The sequence below is a fragment of the Amphiura filiformis genome, chromosome 3 (assembly GCF_039555335.1).
Source record: "Amphiura filiformis chromosome 3, Afil_fr2py, whole genome shotgun sequence".
NCBI lineage: Eukaryota > Metazoa > Echinodermata > Ophiuroidea > Amphilepidida > Amphiuridae > Amphiura > Amphiura filiformis.
Window position 1 is genome coordinate 60,686,094 of NC_092630.1, and position 15,525 is coordinate 60,701,618.

Here is a 15,525-nt window from a genome sequence, read left to right on the forward strand (position 1 = left end):
ATTGGCAACAACTTTCTTTTTATTTGTTTTTGTTTTTGACAAGTCCAGTTGGCAGATGATTTTCTAATTACATGCATGAATTATGCAAAGTAAAGATTTCAGATACAATTAAAAGAGCTATGGTACTGAGGCACGGTACATGGGTAGAACACACACTATAGGCCTACTACAAAATTACGGTTGCGTTTTGGCAAATTTCAATTTGCATATTAATTAGGGCTACTTATTAGAAAAGTTGCTTTGGGCCTTAATTAATTATGCAAATGGAAATTTACCAAAGGCATCCATGGGTTTTATATCTTAATTTGCAGCCGATCTGAACATTTTACTTTGTATAATTCTTGCATATATAATTAGAAAATAAGGCCTACCTGACAACATTGCATAACAAAAATAAAAGAAATTTGTTGCCAACTTCTTGGTTTCGCGCCATTTTGACAGGCCATATTTTGGTAACCGAATATCCGATTAAAATAAAATTTTCAGTCTTGTAATCAGGAGAGAATGGACTCACATATTTCAAACAAAAAAAAATCTATATCCAATAGCGTTACCTTAAAGCTAGCATTATAAGTGTCTCCTTAATAACAAAAGGTGCCCACTGGTATCTTGGAGGCATTGTCGTTTTTAAAGACATTTCTTGTTTTTTGTTGTCACTGATGCTATAAATAGGATAAACTAGATTTCGCGGGTCTCGGGTTGTGCAGTTCTCGTAATAGGCCTATCGAACAGCGCCCTCACGAAGATGAAATTTATTGCAAATTCAACATTTTATAAGGGGGCCCATAGTCGATGTGGTCCACCTTAAAAATTTATAAAACATCACTTTTATATGACTACTAGTCCCCAGGGGGGGCCACTGGTCATTCAAAGGGTCTTTTTTCATGATCAGGCACTGTACTTACGTATCGTGAATAGGGTATCTAAAACAAGGAAATTTAAGAAAAAGGGTATACCTTGTACAAAAAACACAGTGTTTGGGGTCCTTTGAAACAAATGTATAGCATGGAATAAAGGTTAAAAGTTATGAACTTTTGAATTTGTGTTTTCCCAGTTGTTATGAAGGGTTTTAGAGTCAAAAAATGACTGATTTACTTGTTTTTAATGGGGGCAAAAATAGTGTCAATACTTATTTAGGGTATAAAATTGCACTTGTCATACTTGTTTAGGGGTGCATTTTCAGACCTCGTAAATACTTATTTAGGGTGCTATTTGGGACTTCGTGGCCACGCATGATACCCCCTTGTCAATGACCAGTGCCCCCCCCGGGTACTAGTCTTAAATTACAACTTTGCTAAGTCCCAGTAATTGTATACGACCCTTTTTTTAGTCGGTGCATAGTTGACTCAGGTAACGGGGTCAAAAATGACCCTTTGTGGCCGACATTTGACCCCGTAGTTTTAAGTGTGTGGGGTCACTGAATTGGACCTTTAATTCAGCAAAGATTTCTGGGTCACCCTGTGCCCTCACCAGGTGCTCAATCATTCCTAGCTGCCAATACATGGTTCCTTAGTCTTAATATTCTAATATTATAAAATGACCTATGATTATGCTGGCTACAAAAACTCATACCCAACCACATTTGAGGTCACGAGCTGTAATTGATAATTGGGGGTCATTGAACTAAACTTCTGGAGATGAGATAATTTTTGTGCTGAAAATAGTGCTTCTATCTAAAGTGCAATTGATCTTTTCCTGCTTCGTTTTATTAGTACCTATTTCCCTTATTTCCTGACCTAGAGCTAAACAGGCTATACATTTTAATCTATATTCTAACATCCATATTATAAGCAATCTTATGAAGACGATCCAAGTATAGTATATCAGAGTGGTATAGTGAGACTAATTAATTAATACATCAGGCTATAATAAGAACATTAAGGTTATTAATTATTTTAAACTGTTGTGATTTGGTAGTTCACAGCATCTTACGAATGGTAGTGAGCTTTGGCAAAAACTGCATTGCTCAATTCATAGCGAGTGTGTAGAAGAATTAAAATATCACAGATATACTTTTATAGGTGCTGCGGTTCTTGAGTTACGTTGTAAAGAGGGCTGAAACAACAACACTTTTGTAAAACGTACATAACTCATTAACAACAATAAATTAAGCAAGTTTGCAAAGTATACGATTTGTAGAATGAACTTTTGCAAAACATCAAGGTGTTATTTTTCAATAATATATTGATCTAGATAATGAAAATCGATTTTAGGTTGCTTCGACCAACAATACCTCGTCTACCCTTAAAGGAAGTATTGGAAACTTTTGGGCAAGGCATAATGATTTTTCATTGAAAAATTATTTTTGGGTCGATGTAAATTTCGATATTAGGGGCAAATTTTCAAAAACGGGTTTTTTTGTCGACTTGCCAAAATTTGCGGTTATTACATGTACTATTACTATTACTATTATTATTATTATTATTATTATTATTATTATTATTATTATTATTATTATTATTATTATTATTATTATTATTATTATTATGATCATTATTATTATTATTATTATTATTATTATTCAAAATGAGATTATCATGCAGTCAAGTGGACCCCCCTTTCTTCACTCGAGGCTCCGCATGAATGGGTTAAAATCACGGTCCATATTATTATGGCGCAGTTCAACGTTAAACAGGATAACATTATTTGGATCAGTTCCAGAGTGAACTTAAGGGGACAACCCAAAAGATCAATGAAGCCCTATGAGCGAACCTTGTTTCGTTATAGGGAGAGAAAGAGATTTTAAAAGATATCCAATCCATGACGCTTTTCGTACACAGATAGAAATTGTTTGTTGGGATTACTTAAGAGTTTTGAGGTAACCAGTGGTAACACGCTGCTAGTAACTTTTCTGATTATGCCAACTTTATAATGCTAAGTCAAGATCAGGTGATTACCAGTACTTACTTGGATGGGTTATTACATCTGAATTGTTTACATAATTATACAAAATATGCAGCAAATTTGATTGCAGAGTTGTTCCCATATGAATTTTCTGCGTTGATTACTGAATTATGTGGGAAAAGTGGTCAAATTTATGCCAACAAAATAAAAAGTTTTTGAGGTTTTTGACTTGTTAATTCATGGGCATGCATTTCTAAGTTGGGTATTCTTATTTCAATTAATAAGTTGTGCTAACAAGCCAAAAGAGTCATTTCTATTAGTGTTTATAGGTACTACACCCCTGATCAATTTTGTGACTAATTGTGCATTTTTCTTTCTTTTTTACTATACACTGGTAACAAAAGTTATGTATATCATAGGGGCAAGGAATCCAATTACTTCACTGAAATTTCACGACAAGTGGTTCACTATAATGAGGTAGCCTACATTCTAACTGTACCTCTTTTCTTATTATAAATAACGTATCGTTTGTCTTGAAACTCCAACTGAAATTCCAGTATAGTAACTGGATTCCGTGCCCCTATAACATACATAGCTTTTGTTACCAGTGTGTTATCATTTTGTGAGAAAAATGCAAAAATAGTCATAAATTTATCAAGGGATGTAGTACCACCTTAAATTGGGTGTGATTTATCGATGTTGACCCACTTCGGATGCGTCACAGATCTATCCGGAAGGGGGAGCTTTATAGGGCAGCTTTGTAACGAGAGAAATTACTAAGCTTATGTTTATAATAGGGCTTCATCGATCTTTTGGTTTGTTCCCTAAGAATAGAACACATAACATTGACTTGCACTTAATGTCACTAAGTGGATGGTAATACAAGTTCTTACTTGACGCTTCAAACCTAAGATAATTAAGCCTAGATAATGAAGTTTTTCAGCCGAAACGTCTCCTATGTAAATGAAGGAGAGATCACTGACGAATAGGATCGTTTTTTACAAATCAGCAATTTATTTCTCTTCCGATCAGCTTTAATTGTGAGACTTTATTGAACCACTGATTTAATAAGGACTTTCATGTGGCAAACCAATCGTAAGATTTACCACCGAGAATATCGAGTTCGCGTAGAGTTTAGCTAGCAGCCATCTTGAAGGAAACAGTGATAAACTCTGTTTTATACAATGGATACACCCGTATTTATCAATTGAATGCTGAATGTGACGGGTTCGAATCAGTGCACTTTTGTAGTAACATAAATCGATGGATATTATGATGGAGTAGAAGACGTTACAGGCACTATATAGAATAAATCTACAGGATCGACCGCAATAGACACAGGTGAAATCAGGCGACAGAAGACGATGCCTCGCTGTTATGCTGATCGTGATGGGTTGAGATTCCATTACGAAAGTGATGAATTTTCCTATGATGACTTCAATAGAGCTGGTAGGTAAATCTTCAGATATCTTATGCAAGAAGCTCTGACAATGTCTATATAAATTGTCATCAAAGCGCAACTCGGAAAATTTCATATTCATACGCGCACTCGTGCATATACTAGAACTAAATATTATATTATTGAAAAATAACACTTCGTCATTCTTATTTCATTCATATACTGTGAAAACTTGAAATAATTGATATATAAAACATCAATTTTGTCTTTTCAACCGGGAAAAGCTTGATTAACAATTTGTTGTGAATGAGTTATGTACTTTTTACAAAAGTGTTGTTGTTTCAGCTCTCTTTAAAATGCCTGTGTTTTTCATGTGAAAGCAGTGGAGAAAGCTACCTATGTGGAGAATAATTGTTTCGGGCCACATTCTGAAGTAAAGCATATTAAATTTTTATAAGATAAAAGAAAAGCTATAGATGTGGTAAAATAAGTTATAGTGTCCGACGAAAAAATACGTAAACACAAAGACAGAGCTTGAGAGATACGCTTGATAACTTGCATTAGGTATACCCACAAAGAATGCTCGCAATGGTTGTGGTACGGTATTTTATGCAGTTCCTATACCAGAATTGGCAGCAATTTTGTTCTCAAATCAATATTCTAATATTCGCTATCGGTACTTCCACGTTTTCAGGAATTCCGACTCTTGACAGCTTTTAGTTCCTAAATAATTTCTTTTCATGTCACTTGGTGAAAGACCAGATTACCCGTTTCTCATAGTGAAGTGTAATAATATGACCCAGATGCAGGGAATCAGTTACAACATATTATGGCCTCGCGCGCGGTTCTGTCCAGCTTTCCAGAAAGTGATCCCTACCTGAAGTAATTGGTTGTAAAATGTTGACAGTTGGTAACAGGTGCCATGATGGAAGCATGGTTTTGCCATATGCTTGAATGAGTTAATGCCCCTTTTCCGGCTAAAACGGTGACGAAATAGAACTGAAATAGTAAGTGTAGCGTAATATCGCCTTCTGCTTACACTCTATTTGACATTTTAAGCTACGGTAATATACTAATTGATGAGAAGTGTAGAATTAATTATGTTGTATACAATCACCTTCCTAAAGTAAATCCTTTCATTATTGTCTTTCAGGAAAATTGAAAATATGGACCAGTCTGAGAGTTCTTTACGTAATTGGAAGATGGCAAAAACAGAAATACGCAAAGATTTTTTACAAAGCCAACGGTAAAACGGTTCCAGTTGCCAAGTATTACCACACCACACTATACCCATCATATTATTCCCAAGTCGGAATTAATTTCCCCTGTCGAATCACTACGTGGATAAGTCACGTGAACCAATCTGGTTATTGGGTGGATACCAATTTCTTCAATCGCAACACCGGAAAATTGCTCCAATCTAGCGTGATATATGTAATGGTTATTGACGGAAAAACCAGGAAGCCTGTTAAACGTGGGGGACAGAAGCAGGATGTAAATGAGCTTATTCCAGCATCTTTGAGAAGAACGGAGTTCCCGATATGTATTCCTGAAGAACAGAGACCTACTACCGCCCAATCGTATGTCTACACCACCCATGTGTCACCGAGTGACATGGATCACCACCATCACATGGGAAATGATGGTTTTATGAAGCATTGTTTGGATGCTGCAAGTGCTGCTTCAGCTGACAAAAAATTATCTTCGTTCCATGCTGCTATTTCCTTTTACAATGTGAAAGATTTTGCTGCAGTTTACACGGGAGAAGCTTTGGCAGGAGATATTATGAACATTGAATGTTGGCAAGCAAAAAGTGATGTGCTATTATTTGAAGTTAAAATCAATTCATCGGTTGTGTGTCGTTGCAGAACATCTTTTCATTCCACAACACCGAGCAATTATGAAAATCAGATCCTGCTGGATCTTGATAGGAAGAGAAGTAGCATGAAAAGTAAACACTTGAAATCTAAATTGTAAAGTTTGTAAATGTGTCATAATTCTGTGCACAGGACAAGCCTCTGTAAGGATAATCTCCTGCAGTTACCATCCGCTGAACGTTTTCTTAACATTTGCTCTTGGAATGTCCAATCACTCAGAAACAAGACCCACTTTGTTTGTGATTTAGACTTTAGACTTCTACAGTCAACCAAATTACATGTAGTTCGAATCATTGTACGAATCGGATTAACCGTGCTCACGAAGTTGCTGATGTGATTAATATGAGACAACTTTTAACAGCTTTTTATGGAAACACTCGTACCATCGGCAGAATGGAAGACTATCGTCAGTGAAGTTTTCATCTTTTTAACGGCGAAGCAATTTGTATTTTACAAGTGGAAACTATTTGAACAAGTAAATATTATTTTGAACTGGAATGAAAAGTGCTTAAATCCTTCATAGAATACAATATTTAATAAGCTTTGAGAATCTAAATAATTAAAGAAAAATACCAAATAACAATATCGTAGTGCAGTTTAGTTTACTTACGATAGTCTTACATTCAATACTCATTATTTCTTTTCCAGTACGATAGTCTCGTGCTTAGATCATAACTAAACATGAGCGTAGACTGCACTGAAACCTATCGTAAGTGACACTTACGATATAATGAAAGACAGCGATAAAAAGACTAGTTTGCGTCTGACGTCATCTGTCAATCAAACTCGGGCTCGGTTTGTTTACAAGTGTCGTGATGATGAGTTCCTGAACGCGGCGGTAAAACAGGGCACCTTATGGTTAATTTTGCACCTTCAAATATACAAACCGGTCCAAAAGATAGGTATCTATAGTAGGAAACCCGGGTAGGAAACTTTCTCTCCTGAAGGCACCATGTCAACAATGCTTAGAAAAGTTGCTTTTTGCCCCCGGCCCCCAACTCAACCCAAAATTGGCAACCATGAGAGTTACCAAAAAGCGCGGAAAAGGGGTAATTTTTTTACCAGTAGCAAGGACCGCGAAATTGGCAAAATAGGGGGTATTTAAGTTGGACTGTCCGGTGTCCGCAAAATTTGAATGTGAAATCAGCAAAATAGGGGTATTTAATTTGCACTGTCCGCAAAATTTGGATAAAAGGAGTACTTGAGAAAATCTAGTAATTTTTTGGCAATATTTAGTGTCATTGAAAAAGGGGTGTTTGAAATTCTAGTAATTGAAAACCACAAAAAAGGGGTTGTTTTTGGCCAAATTTTGTCCTCGATTTTGTATGAAAAAGGGGGTAAATTTGATGAAAATCATTGCAAAAGGGGGTGTTTGAAAGATTTGGTAACTCTCATGGTTGCCAACTTTTATGTTGAGTTGGGGGCCGGGTTTTTGCCATGTAAAAGTACGCAATTTTTCGCAATTTTCTGTGATTTCTTTTCTCCAATCAGCACATGATCAACCTTCCTTTTACGCGCTATTAACCGTTGGCAATCAATGGTCGTAGGGAATTTGATTGACAGTGACGTCAGACGCAAACTAGTCTTTTTATCCCTGTCTTTCATTATAGTTTAGCAGACAACATCGTGAAGTGCACTTACGATGTCGTATTTCCTGGGCGTGTTTCAAAAATAGCAAATAACGATATTGTAACTGCAGTTCAGTTTTTATGTTCGTGAGCGTCACTTATGATAGTCTTGCATTCTAAATTTCTTTTCGAGTAGTTACATACTATCGTAAGTGCAGCACTTACTATGTCTTACACCTACCATAGTATTACGCTCAATTAAAACTAAGCCTACAGCCTGTCTCAAAAAAAATTGTGCAAGTGAAGAGCGCCCTCTCTGGCAATTAGAAAATACGGTTGTGACATAATGCTTACCTCAACGTCAAGGGTGTAGTCGTAGCTCTCAAATGCCGTTTGTTCTGTTCAATTTACTTGTTTTAATCTCGAGATATGTTTAGTTAAAGACGAAAGGGTAAAATCACAATTGTGCCACTTTTACTAGGGAAGAGGGCTTTACATGTAATAGTGGTAGCATCAATTTTATCAAGAGTTTCTTCGTGAAATCAAAAGAATGCATCAATTACACAATACAAAATTGTTTTGACTGTTTTTATTGTTTTATCATGATGCAGGAATGATGATTCTCTTTTTTCACTTAAAAGAGATTAAAAGATAAATAAATATTTCACATTCTGCTGTTCTGCATGTGTATGTCAATGATTTTATCATGGTAAATACTGTTCTCCTGTTAAAAGACAAACAAATATTGCACACTTGTACATGTTATAGGTTAATGAACGCGTATTACTTGTTGGGAGAGACATTAGACAAAATAATGCACGCGTGCTGATGTTGATGCGTCTAATGTATGCGCCCCGAAAGGGGGAGTGCATTAGACGCATCAACATCAGCTATCATTGATTTACATGTACAGCTCTCTTCCCTAGTAAAAGTGGCACAATTGTGATTTTACCCTTTCGTTGTTAAATAAACATATCTCGAAATTGGAACAAGCAAATTGAACAGAACAAACGGCATTTGAGAGCTAAGACTGCGCCCGTGACGTTGATGTAAGCATTATGTCACAACGGTATTTTCTAATTGCCAAAGAGGGCGCTTTTCACTTGCACAATTTTTTTTGAGACAGGCTGTAGAATGCAAGACTATTAGTGTTGGAAGACTATTAGTCATACGCATCCCAGGATTGCGCATTTATGTGGAACCCGCGTCCTGTGTAAAGTCGCCCTATTAAGTTGGCAATCAACAATCTTTCAGTATTAGTCAAATGTTTTGATATCCATTTTCTATAATAAGAATGTGGCAAATTGAATGACTTCCTGAGGCTCATGTATTTTGTTTTGTTTGTTGCTGATGCATACTCGAGTGATTGTTTTATGACTCGTGCATTCTCTTTTGGTATTATAAGCTTGTCAAAACCAGCAATATATCATTGTGTAAAACTTTAAGTTGTAAAGCTCAAAAGTCATCATGCCTGTTCCAGAATAAGTACTTCTTACGCGAAAATAGCCAGTGTAAAAAGCAACAGATTTGCATATTTAAAGACTTGCCCCCCCCCCTGTTGAGACTAAAATATCCTTTTTGAAAGTTTGAAATGTTGGTATAGAAACCGACCGAAAAACTATAAATGTAACCTGCATTTAATGGCTTTCAATAAATGCAGGCTTTTTAAGCAATCAAGTTAGCTCAATCGATGAGGTGTTCGACTATGGTGCGAGAGGTTGCGGGTTCGAACCTTGGCGGTGGTATAGTATGCTCTCGTGAAAAAATGAGTTAGCTTGATATTCCCCTGGACAAGGAACTTACTGCTTGTAACCCGTACGAACCTCTGGCTCTGAAAGCTGCAAAGTCCCTGTGTTGTTATGGTTTATGGAATGATGTGGGTCTGTAGTGATCAGTATTAACAACCTGTGAAGTGTGCTGAGGCGTGTGGATCAACGTCTAGGCGTTGTGCCTGTGTATAGTGCACTATAAATCACTGCACTTTTTTTTTTCATGTAAAGCCAAGAATTTCAATCTTGTTCGCCAAAATTCAACTGAAGCAACTTGAGGCGCCCCAGAGGCGGTCCACATTCAAGACTCGGCTATACTGCACCAACATAATACCTATATAAACACATCAAAAAAGTAATTACCCCCATAATGAATGACAATTATCCCAAAACGGTTTATCGTATACTTAGTATGTGGGGAAATGCATCGGAAGCAGGATTTATTTCTGCGCATTTATATGACGCCTCGTTTGTTGCAATGATCCCAATGTTGATATTGCAGCGTACATTTTTGTAATCCAACATTGGAAAGTTGCAACAAATCCTATTGACTTGTACTCGTATTCAGTATCCATTGAAGGAAATGTGTTCGGCTCTCATTGGATTATTCTTTGGGGTCAAAACATGTGAGAATCAATAACAATTGTCATTATTCACATCAGTGGTCATTATTCATTTAATGTCAAATTGAAACATCTAGATTTCAATATTTTTTCGATCAACAAAAAAAAATGTCCAAAATGGCCTACAATTGCAAGTTGTCTTTTCAGTGGTAAAGTTAGATTCAAACTTTTGAATCTAGCTTTACCACTGAAAATACAACTTGCATTATTGTAGTTTCTGGTTGCTGAGAAAACTGCGACATCGACATTCGATTGATATCCAAATTAGTACTTACTCTCCCAGGTACGACTGCACTGCTAAATAAACCGGAAGTGCGGGAGAGTAGGCCTACTGGGAAATCAAACATATACTCGCTGTTCTTCCTTTGCTTTGAAATATGGCGCCATGTTTGAAGAGTACCGAGTAATAAATGACTATGGAACAGGAGAGAAGACTGCACTCTACGCGGGACTCTACGCCAGGTGAAAGTATTTCACTTTGGGATGTCCATCTAAGTCACTGCAAGTGAAGTCTTCTTCATCGTAACCAACTCCTCCAATGTCTAAAATTGGAAATATCAAAATGACTGAAAATGATATGAACCACGTTAATGCCACCATTAAGGCTATAGGTTAAATGGTGAGTAAATTCTCATGTAAGTCCGGTACGATTGAGTTATCAACATCAGCCTATTGATAGATATTGCCGCTAAATTGAACAGACTTGTTCCAGTGCATGTGTAGAGTACAAACCCATCTGCTTTAGCTTGCTTTACATAGCGATTCAGCGTTAGGTGATGGCCAACCATCTTTGCCAAGAAGATTTTACACGAAATTAGGGTTAGCGTTAGGATTACACGAAATAATTATACGAAGGATTGACAACAAGTTAAAATCCTATTCCTAACCCTGACCCTAATTTCGTGTAAAATTACATAAAGGAATAACACAAAGTTTACTGATTGGCAGGTGTTACCAACAGATGTAACCCTTGATCAAGAGAATATAGAACTTGCCATGTTTCAATATAGGAAGTGAACAATGTCAATGACCACTGATGTCAATAATGACAATTTTAATGTGATTATCACATGTTTTAACCTCATCCAAATTAATGAAACAAAACGGATAATCCAATAAGATCCGAATACATGTTTTCAATGGATATTGAATACAAGGCAATAGGATTTTGCTGCAACTTTCAAATCTTGGGTTACTTGCATTTAAATATATGTCATAATGCACAGATATATAAATTTTGCTTCCAATGTTTTACGATAACTATAGGTTTGGAATAATGGTAATTCATTTAACGGGAAGTAGTAACTTTGTTGATGTGTTTATTACTAAGTATTTTGAAGAATCCACCGACCCATAACCTCCAAATACAGGAAAAGGCTGAAAGTAATCGTGGTAATAGACGCCATATAGTGGTATTGATCTTCCTTAGTTTTAATCACTTTTCGATATGGTGAACGAGTACATTTCCTCTCTTTAGTCTCACTCTGTGTGATCATCGGGGGACCCACAGTTAACTATTTGTGGGGATATGATAAATTTCTTGACAAAATGGGATATGAATTTCTTGAGAAAATGTGTTTGGTGGTACCAGTTAATGCATTGCTGTCACTTCGATTCTTGCGTATTCCATGTTGTGTAATGTACTTATGCACGGTTTTGTTAGAAATTACAACAGTTATAGTTGTAATTGATCTAGAAGAAATTGGTAGCAAAAAACACCGATCGTTCCCTCAATTCAAACAAGATATCGATACCCCGAATATATTTGGATTAAAGTCACATGACTTATAGCTATCACGCTACTTTATCCTTGCTTCTCACACAATTATTGCAACCATGACACTATGCTGGTAGAAAAAGCGTTCTTCCCATTTCATTTCTTATATTGTTGCAACTTCTGGTTGTTTGACACTGGGCTGATGGTATACCACGTTTCTTGAAATCGAGTACCTTCCAACAGTTTCTTGTAGTTACGTGTTCATCGAATTTCGTAGGCTATCAAAACATTTCTGCAAGAATTATACTTTGCTCCTTTTTGCTTAACCTCGTGCAATCAATGTGGAATTCGACGATTTGACCAATTCAACGGATTGACCGAATTTGTTCCACACATGTAAAGTATATCGAAAGTATCGAAACAATTTTGAGGATATAATCGTTACCATGACAGCGATTACAGAATCGATTTCTTCTGTTGAAAACATTAGCAGCTTACAGACAACCTCAACCTATGACACAGGTAATGTTCCAGTTTACTCTTACAACGAAAGGATTTTCATAGCGGCCATGTTTTCTTTGATATCCATATCAGGAACATTTGGAAACTCACTGATCATCGCCGCTGTTTTACTTTCTAAAAAACTACGTACACCTACTAATGTATTTGTTGTGAATCTTTCCATCGCTGATCTATTTGCTTCTTTGTTTCTATCCTGGAGCGTAGTTGCTCTTCTTGGCAAAGATGGATGGCCATTACCCAACGCTGAATGGCTATGTCAAGCAGGTGGGTTCGTACTCTACACATGCACTGGAACAAGTCTGTTCAATTTAGCGGCAATAGCTATCAATAGGCTGATATTGATAACTCAATCGTACCGTACTTACATGAGAATTTACTCGCCATTTAACCTAGCCTTAATGGTGGCATTAACATGGTTCATATCATTTTCAGTTATTTTGGTATTTCCACTATTAGACATTGGAGGAGTTGGTTACGATGAAGAAGACTTCACTTGCAGTGACCTAGATGGACATCCCAAAGCGAAATACTTTCATCTGGCGCAGAGTGCAGTCTTCTACCCTGTTCCTCTGTTGACGATAGTGATATGTTACTCGGTACTCTTCGCACATGTAAGGCGCCATATTTCAAAGCAAAGAAAGAACAGCAGTGCGTATAAGTTTGATTTCCCAGTACTCTCGCGCTCTTCCGGTTCATTTAGCAGTGCACACGTACCTGGGAGAGTAAGTACTAATTTGGATATCAATCGAATGTCAATGTCGCAGTTCTCTCATCAACCAGAAACTCCAACAAGGAGACGCCTAAGGCATCAAAGATTGGACAATCAACAACTCGCAATTACGAAAAACCTGTTTGTAATAGTCTGTGTTTTTGTCCTGTGTTGTTCACCGTACTGTATTGCTCTTATACTACCAGATAATGATCATTTTCTGCTTTACGGAGGCATATTCATCCTCACCAGTAGTGCTATTAATCCACTGGTTTACGGCAGTAAGCATCCGAATTTTAAAGAAGTCCTGGGAAAACTATTAAGCTGTAATTACGAAGCTATTCCGGAACCGTCCCGATTTCTGAAACATTTACTGAAGACACGTGGATTACAGCCTTCCCTATTGCAGTTATAATCTACAAAATGTGTGACTTTTCTTATTTACAAATGCATTGGACAAAGGCCGCACAGAAAGTATTTGCTTAAATGTTTATGATTTTCAATAAAATTGATATGAAAATATGGAGAATATTATTATACCGTAAACAGTACCAGTAAAGGACGTTTTCAAATTGCATCAAATTGCATTTTCTTTCAGTTTGTTAATATTCGGTATCAATATACTGCAACTTTTGATAAATTGTGTTAAAAATTATGGCGACTCAAATTACGAGTGTGGACTTTCTTTTTGTGAGGTGTTATTTCCCATGAGCAGTAATGACAACATTGATGTTAATGGGCATCCGACTCGTTAGGCGACTCTTTAAACAACTATAGTTATATTCGTATATGGTAAATAAAAGAAAACTATTATCTTCTAATAAGTAGGTTTCATAAAATCTTATCAGGTTAAATTTTTTATAAAATAAAAATGATATACCTCATACTTTTAAATCTAGTGGCATTTTTGAAACTGTATACTTTATTTTGATACACCATGTATCTCTCACTGTGAGAGTGTTGCACCAAAAGAACTACTGTGGAGGTTTTTTTTAAAGTATTTGGAAATGTTAATATTATTTTCTTGACAACATTTTTCTACATATATTATATTCACGGGTCTATATCCCAAATAAAATGAATCCTATATTTACCTACAATTATATATTCACAATTTTTTTTCCTAATTCACAAAACCCTTGTATCCTTGATATCAGCCACATAACACTCAGTACACTACTGACCAGCTTCTTTTGTTATGCATAGTCGCGCTAAAAGTTGATCGATGAGATACACCTTTTTGCTATGACATTCATTTTCTCGGTCAAATATAAAGCAATATTTTTTTAGTAATACATGTATCAGCTAAAAACATAGTGCTTGGATATACCTTTTAAAAAATCTTTGTGTTAGAATTAGATATGAAATTGTGTCTTTCCGTGTAAGATTTTTGATTTTTACAGGCCTCAACTTCGCCCGCGAGTGTTTTTCGGACTTAATTTTTTAAAACTAATTAACTAATATAGTTCACTAAGGGGCTGGCATTTTCTTCGGAAGGGGGGGGTCACAAATATGTCAGTGACCGGAGTCAATTTTTTATGACCCCCCCTATCGCGGGCAAAATTTTTTTACGACCCCCCCTATCGCGGGTCGAAAAATTTTATGACCCCCCCCCCCTTCCAACTACACAGACTCAAGAAAAATTATTCATTGCCGGAACTAAGGCGCGGAGCGCGTCAAAACTTAAAAGTGAAAAAAGTGTGTGGAGCGCGTTAAAACTTTTATTGTAAGTGTAAAGAAGGCGCGCGGAGCGTGTAAAAATTTTGCATAGATTGTATGCACATTTCGATTGCAAAGTTAAAGAATGCGCGCGCAGCGCGCGAAAATTTTGAGTCACCAGCCCTTAATAATTCTATAACCCCCCCTATTTTGGGTGTTAAAAACATTATAACCCCCCCTATTTTTGGTCTGAAAATTCTATGACCCCCCCAGTATTTTTTGGGACCCCCCTCCCGAAGAAAATGCCAGCCCCCTAAAGAAAGATATTTCCCACCTCTGTAAGGCACATCGTGTGGGTCTATATGTTATAGTTTTGTCATAATATCCGTTTTGCTTTCACCTTTTAAGTTTGGGTATTCCAAGGCCAAGCTCTCCCTTTTAAAGGGATTTTTATTTCTCTTGCGACTGCCAAAATATCCAACCAGTACTTCATTTCTAATAAAAGTAATATAACCAGCAGAAATAATCGATATTTCTATTGTGGCTTGCAAAATCATCCATCCATGGGTACATTTGCGAGTTGATTTTGACAAAATTGGTAGTCGGAATTGAAAAAAAAAATGGTGCACATGATGCAGTCATGTCTACAGTAGAATTCATCTCGACCTTTGCAGGACTTAACCCCATTAAAAGCTATTAAACCACGATAACACTCATTGAAACAGCTCAAGTGATTAAATCGGATCTTCTCTGGCTGTGCACATGTGACTGTTTTCATGTGCGATATCGCAATAAAGTTTGCGTATTATAGCTTCAGTTGGGTAACCGATTATAAAGG

General features: G+C 36.6%; 2 protein-coding genes across 2 annotated transcripts; both read left to right on the plus strand.

Annotated features, from left to right (window-relative positions):
- Positions 1-3,727: 3,727 nt before the first annotated feature.
- LOC140148867 (uncharacterized) lies at positions 3,728-7,100 on the plus strand. The gene is made up of 2 exons (XM_072170955.1): positions 3,728-4,293; positions 5,397-7,100. The coding sequence occupies exons 1-2, from the start codon at positions 4,209-4,211 to the stop codon at positions 6,218-6,220; spliced, it is 909 nt and encodes a 302-aa protein (XP_072027056.1). The 5' UTR covers positions 3,728-4,208; the 3' UTR covers positions 6,221-7,100.
- Positions 7,101-11,896: 4,796 nt separating this feature from the next.
- LOC140148868 (melatonin receptor type 1B-like) lies at positions 11,897-13,922 on the plus strand. Its single transcript, XM_072170956.1, has one exon. It carries the CDS (start codon positions 12,244-12,246, stop codon positions 13,441-13,443), a length of 1,200 nt encoding a protein of 399 aa, XP_072027057.1. The 5' UTR covers positions 11,897-12,243; the 3' UTR covers positions 13,444-13,922.
- The last annotated feature ends 1,603 nt before the right edge of the window (positions 13,923-15,525 follow it).

Excerpts from the sequence above, each read along its gene's own strand:
- LOC140148868 (XM_072170956.1), top strand. The coding sequence starts at position 12,244 with ATGACAGCGATTACAGAATCGATTTCTTCTGTTGAAAACATTAGCAGC.
- LOC140148867 (XM_072170955.1), top strand. The coding sequence starts at position 4,209 with ATGCCTCGCTGTTATGCTGATCGTGATGGGTTGAGATTCCATTACGAA. Across the intron at positions 4,294-5,396 it reads TGATGACTTCAATAGAGCTG|GAAAATTGAAAATATGGACC; the intron begins GTAGGTAAATCT and ends ATTGTCTTTCAG.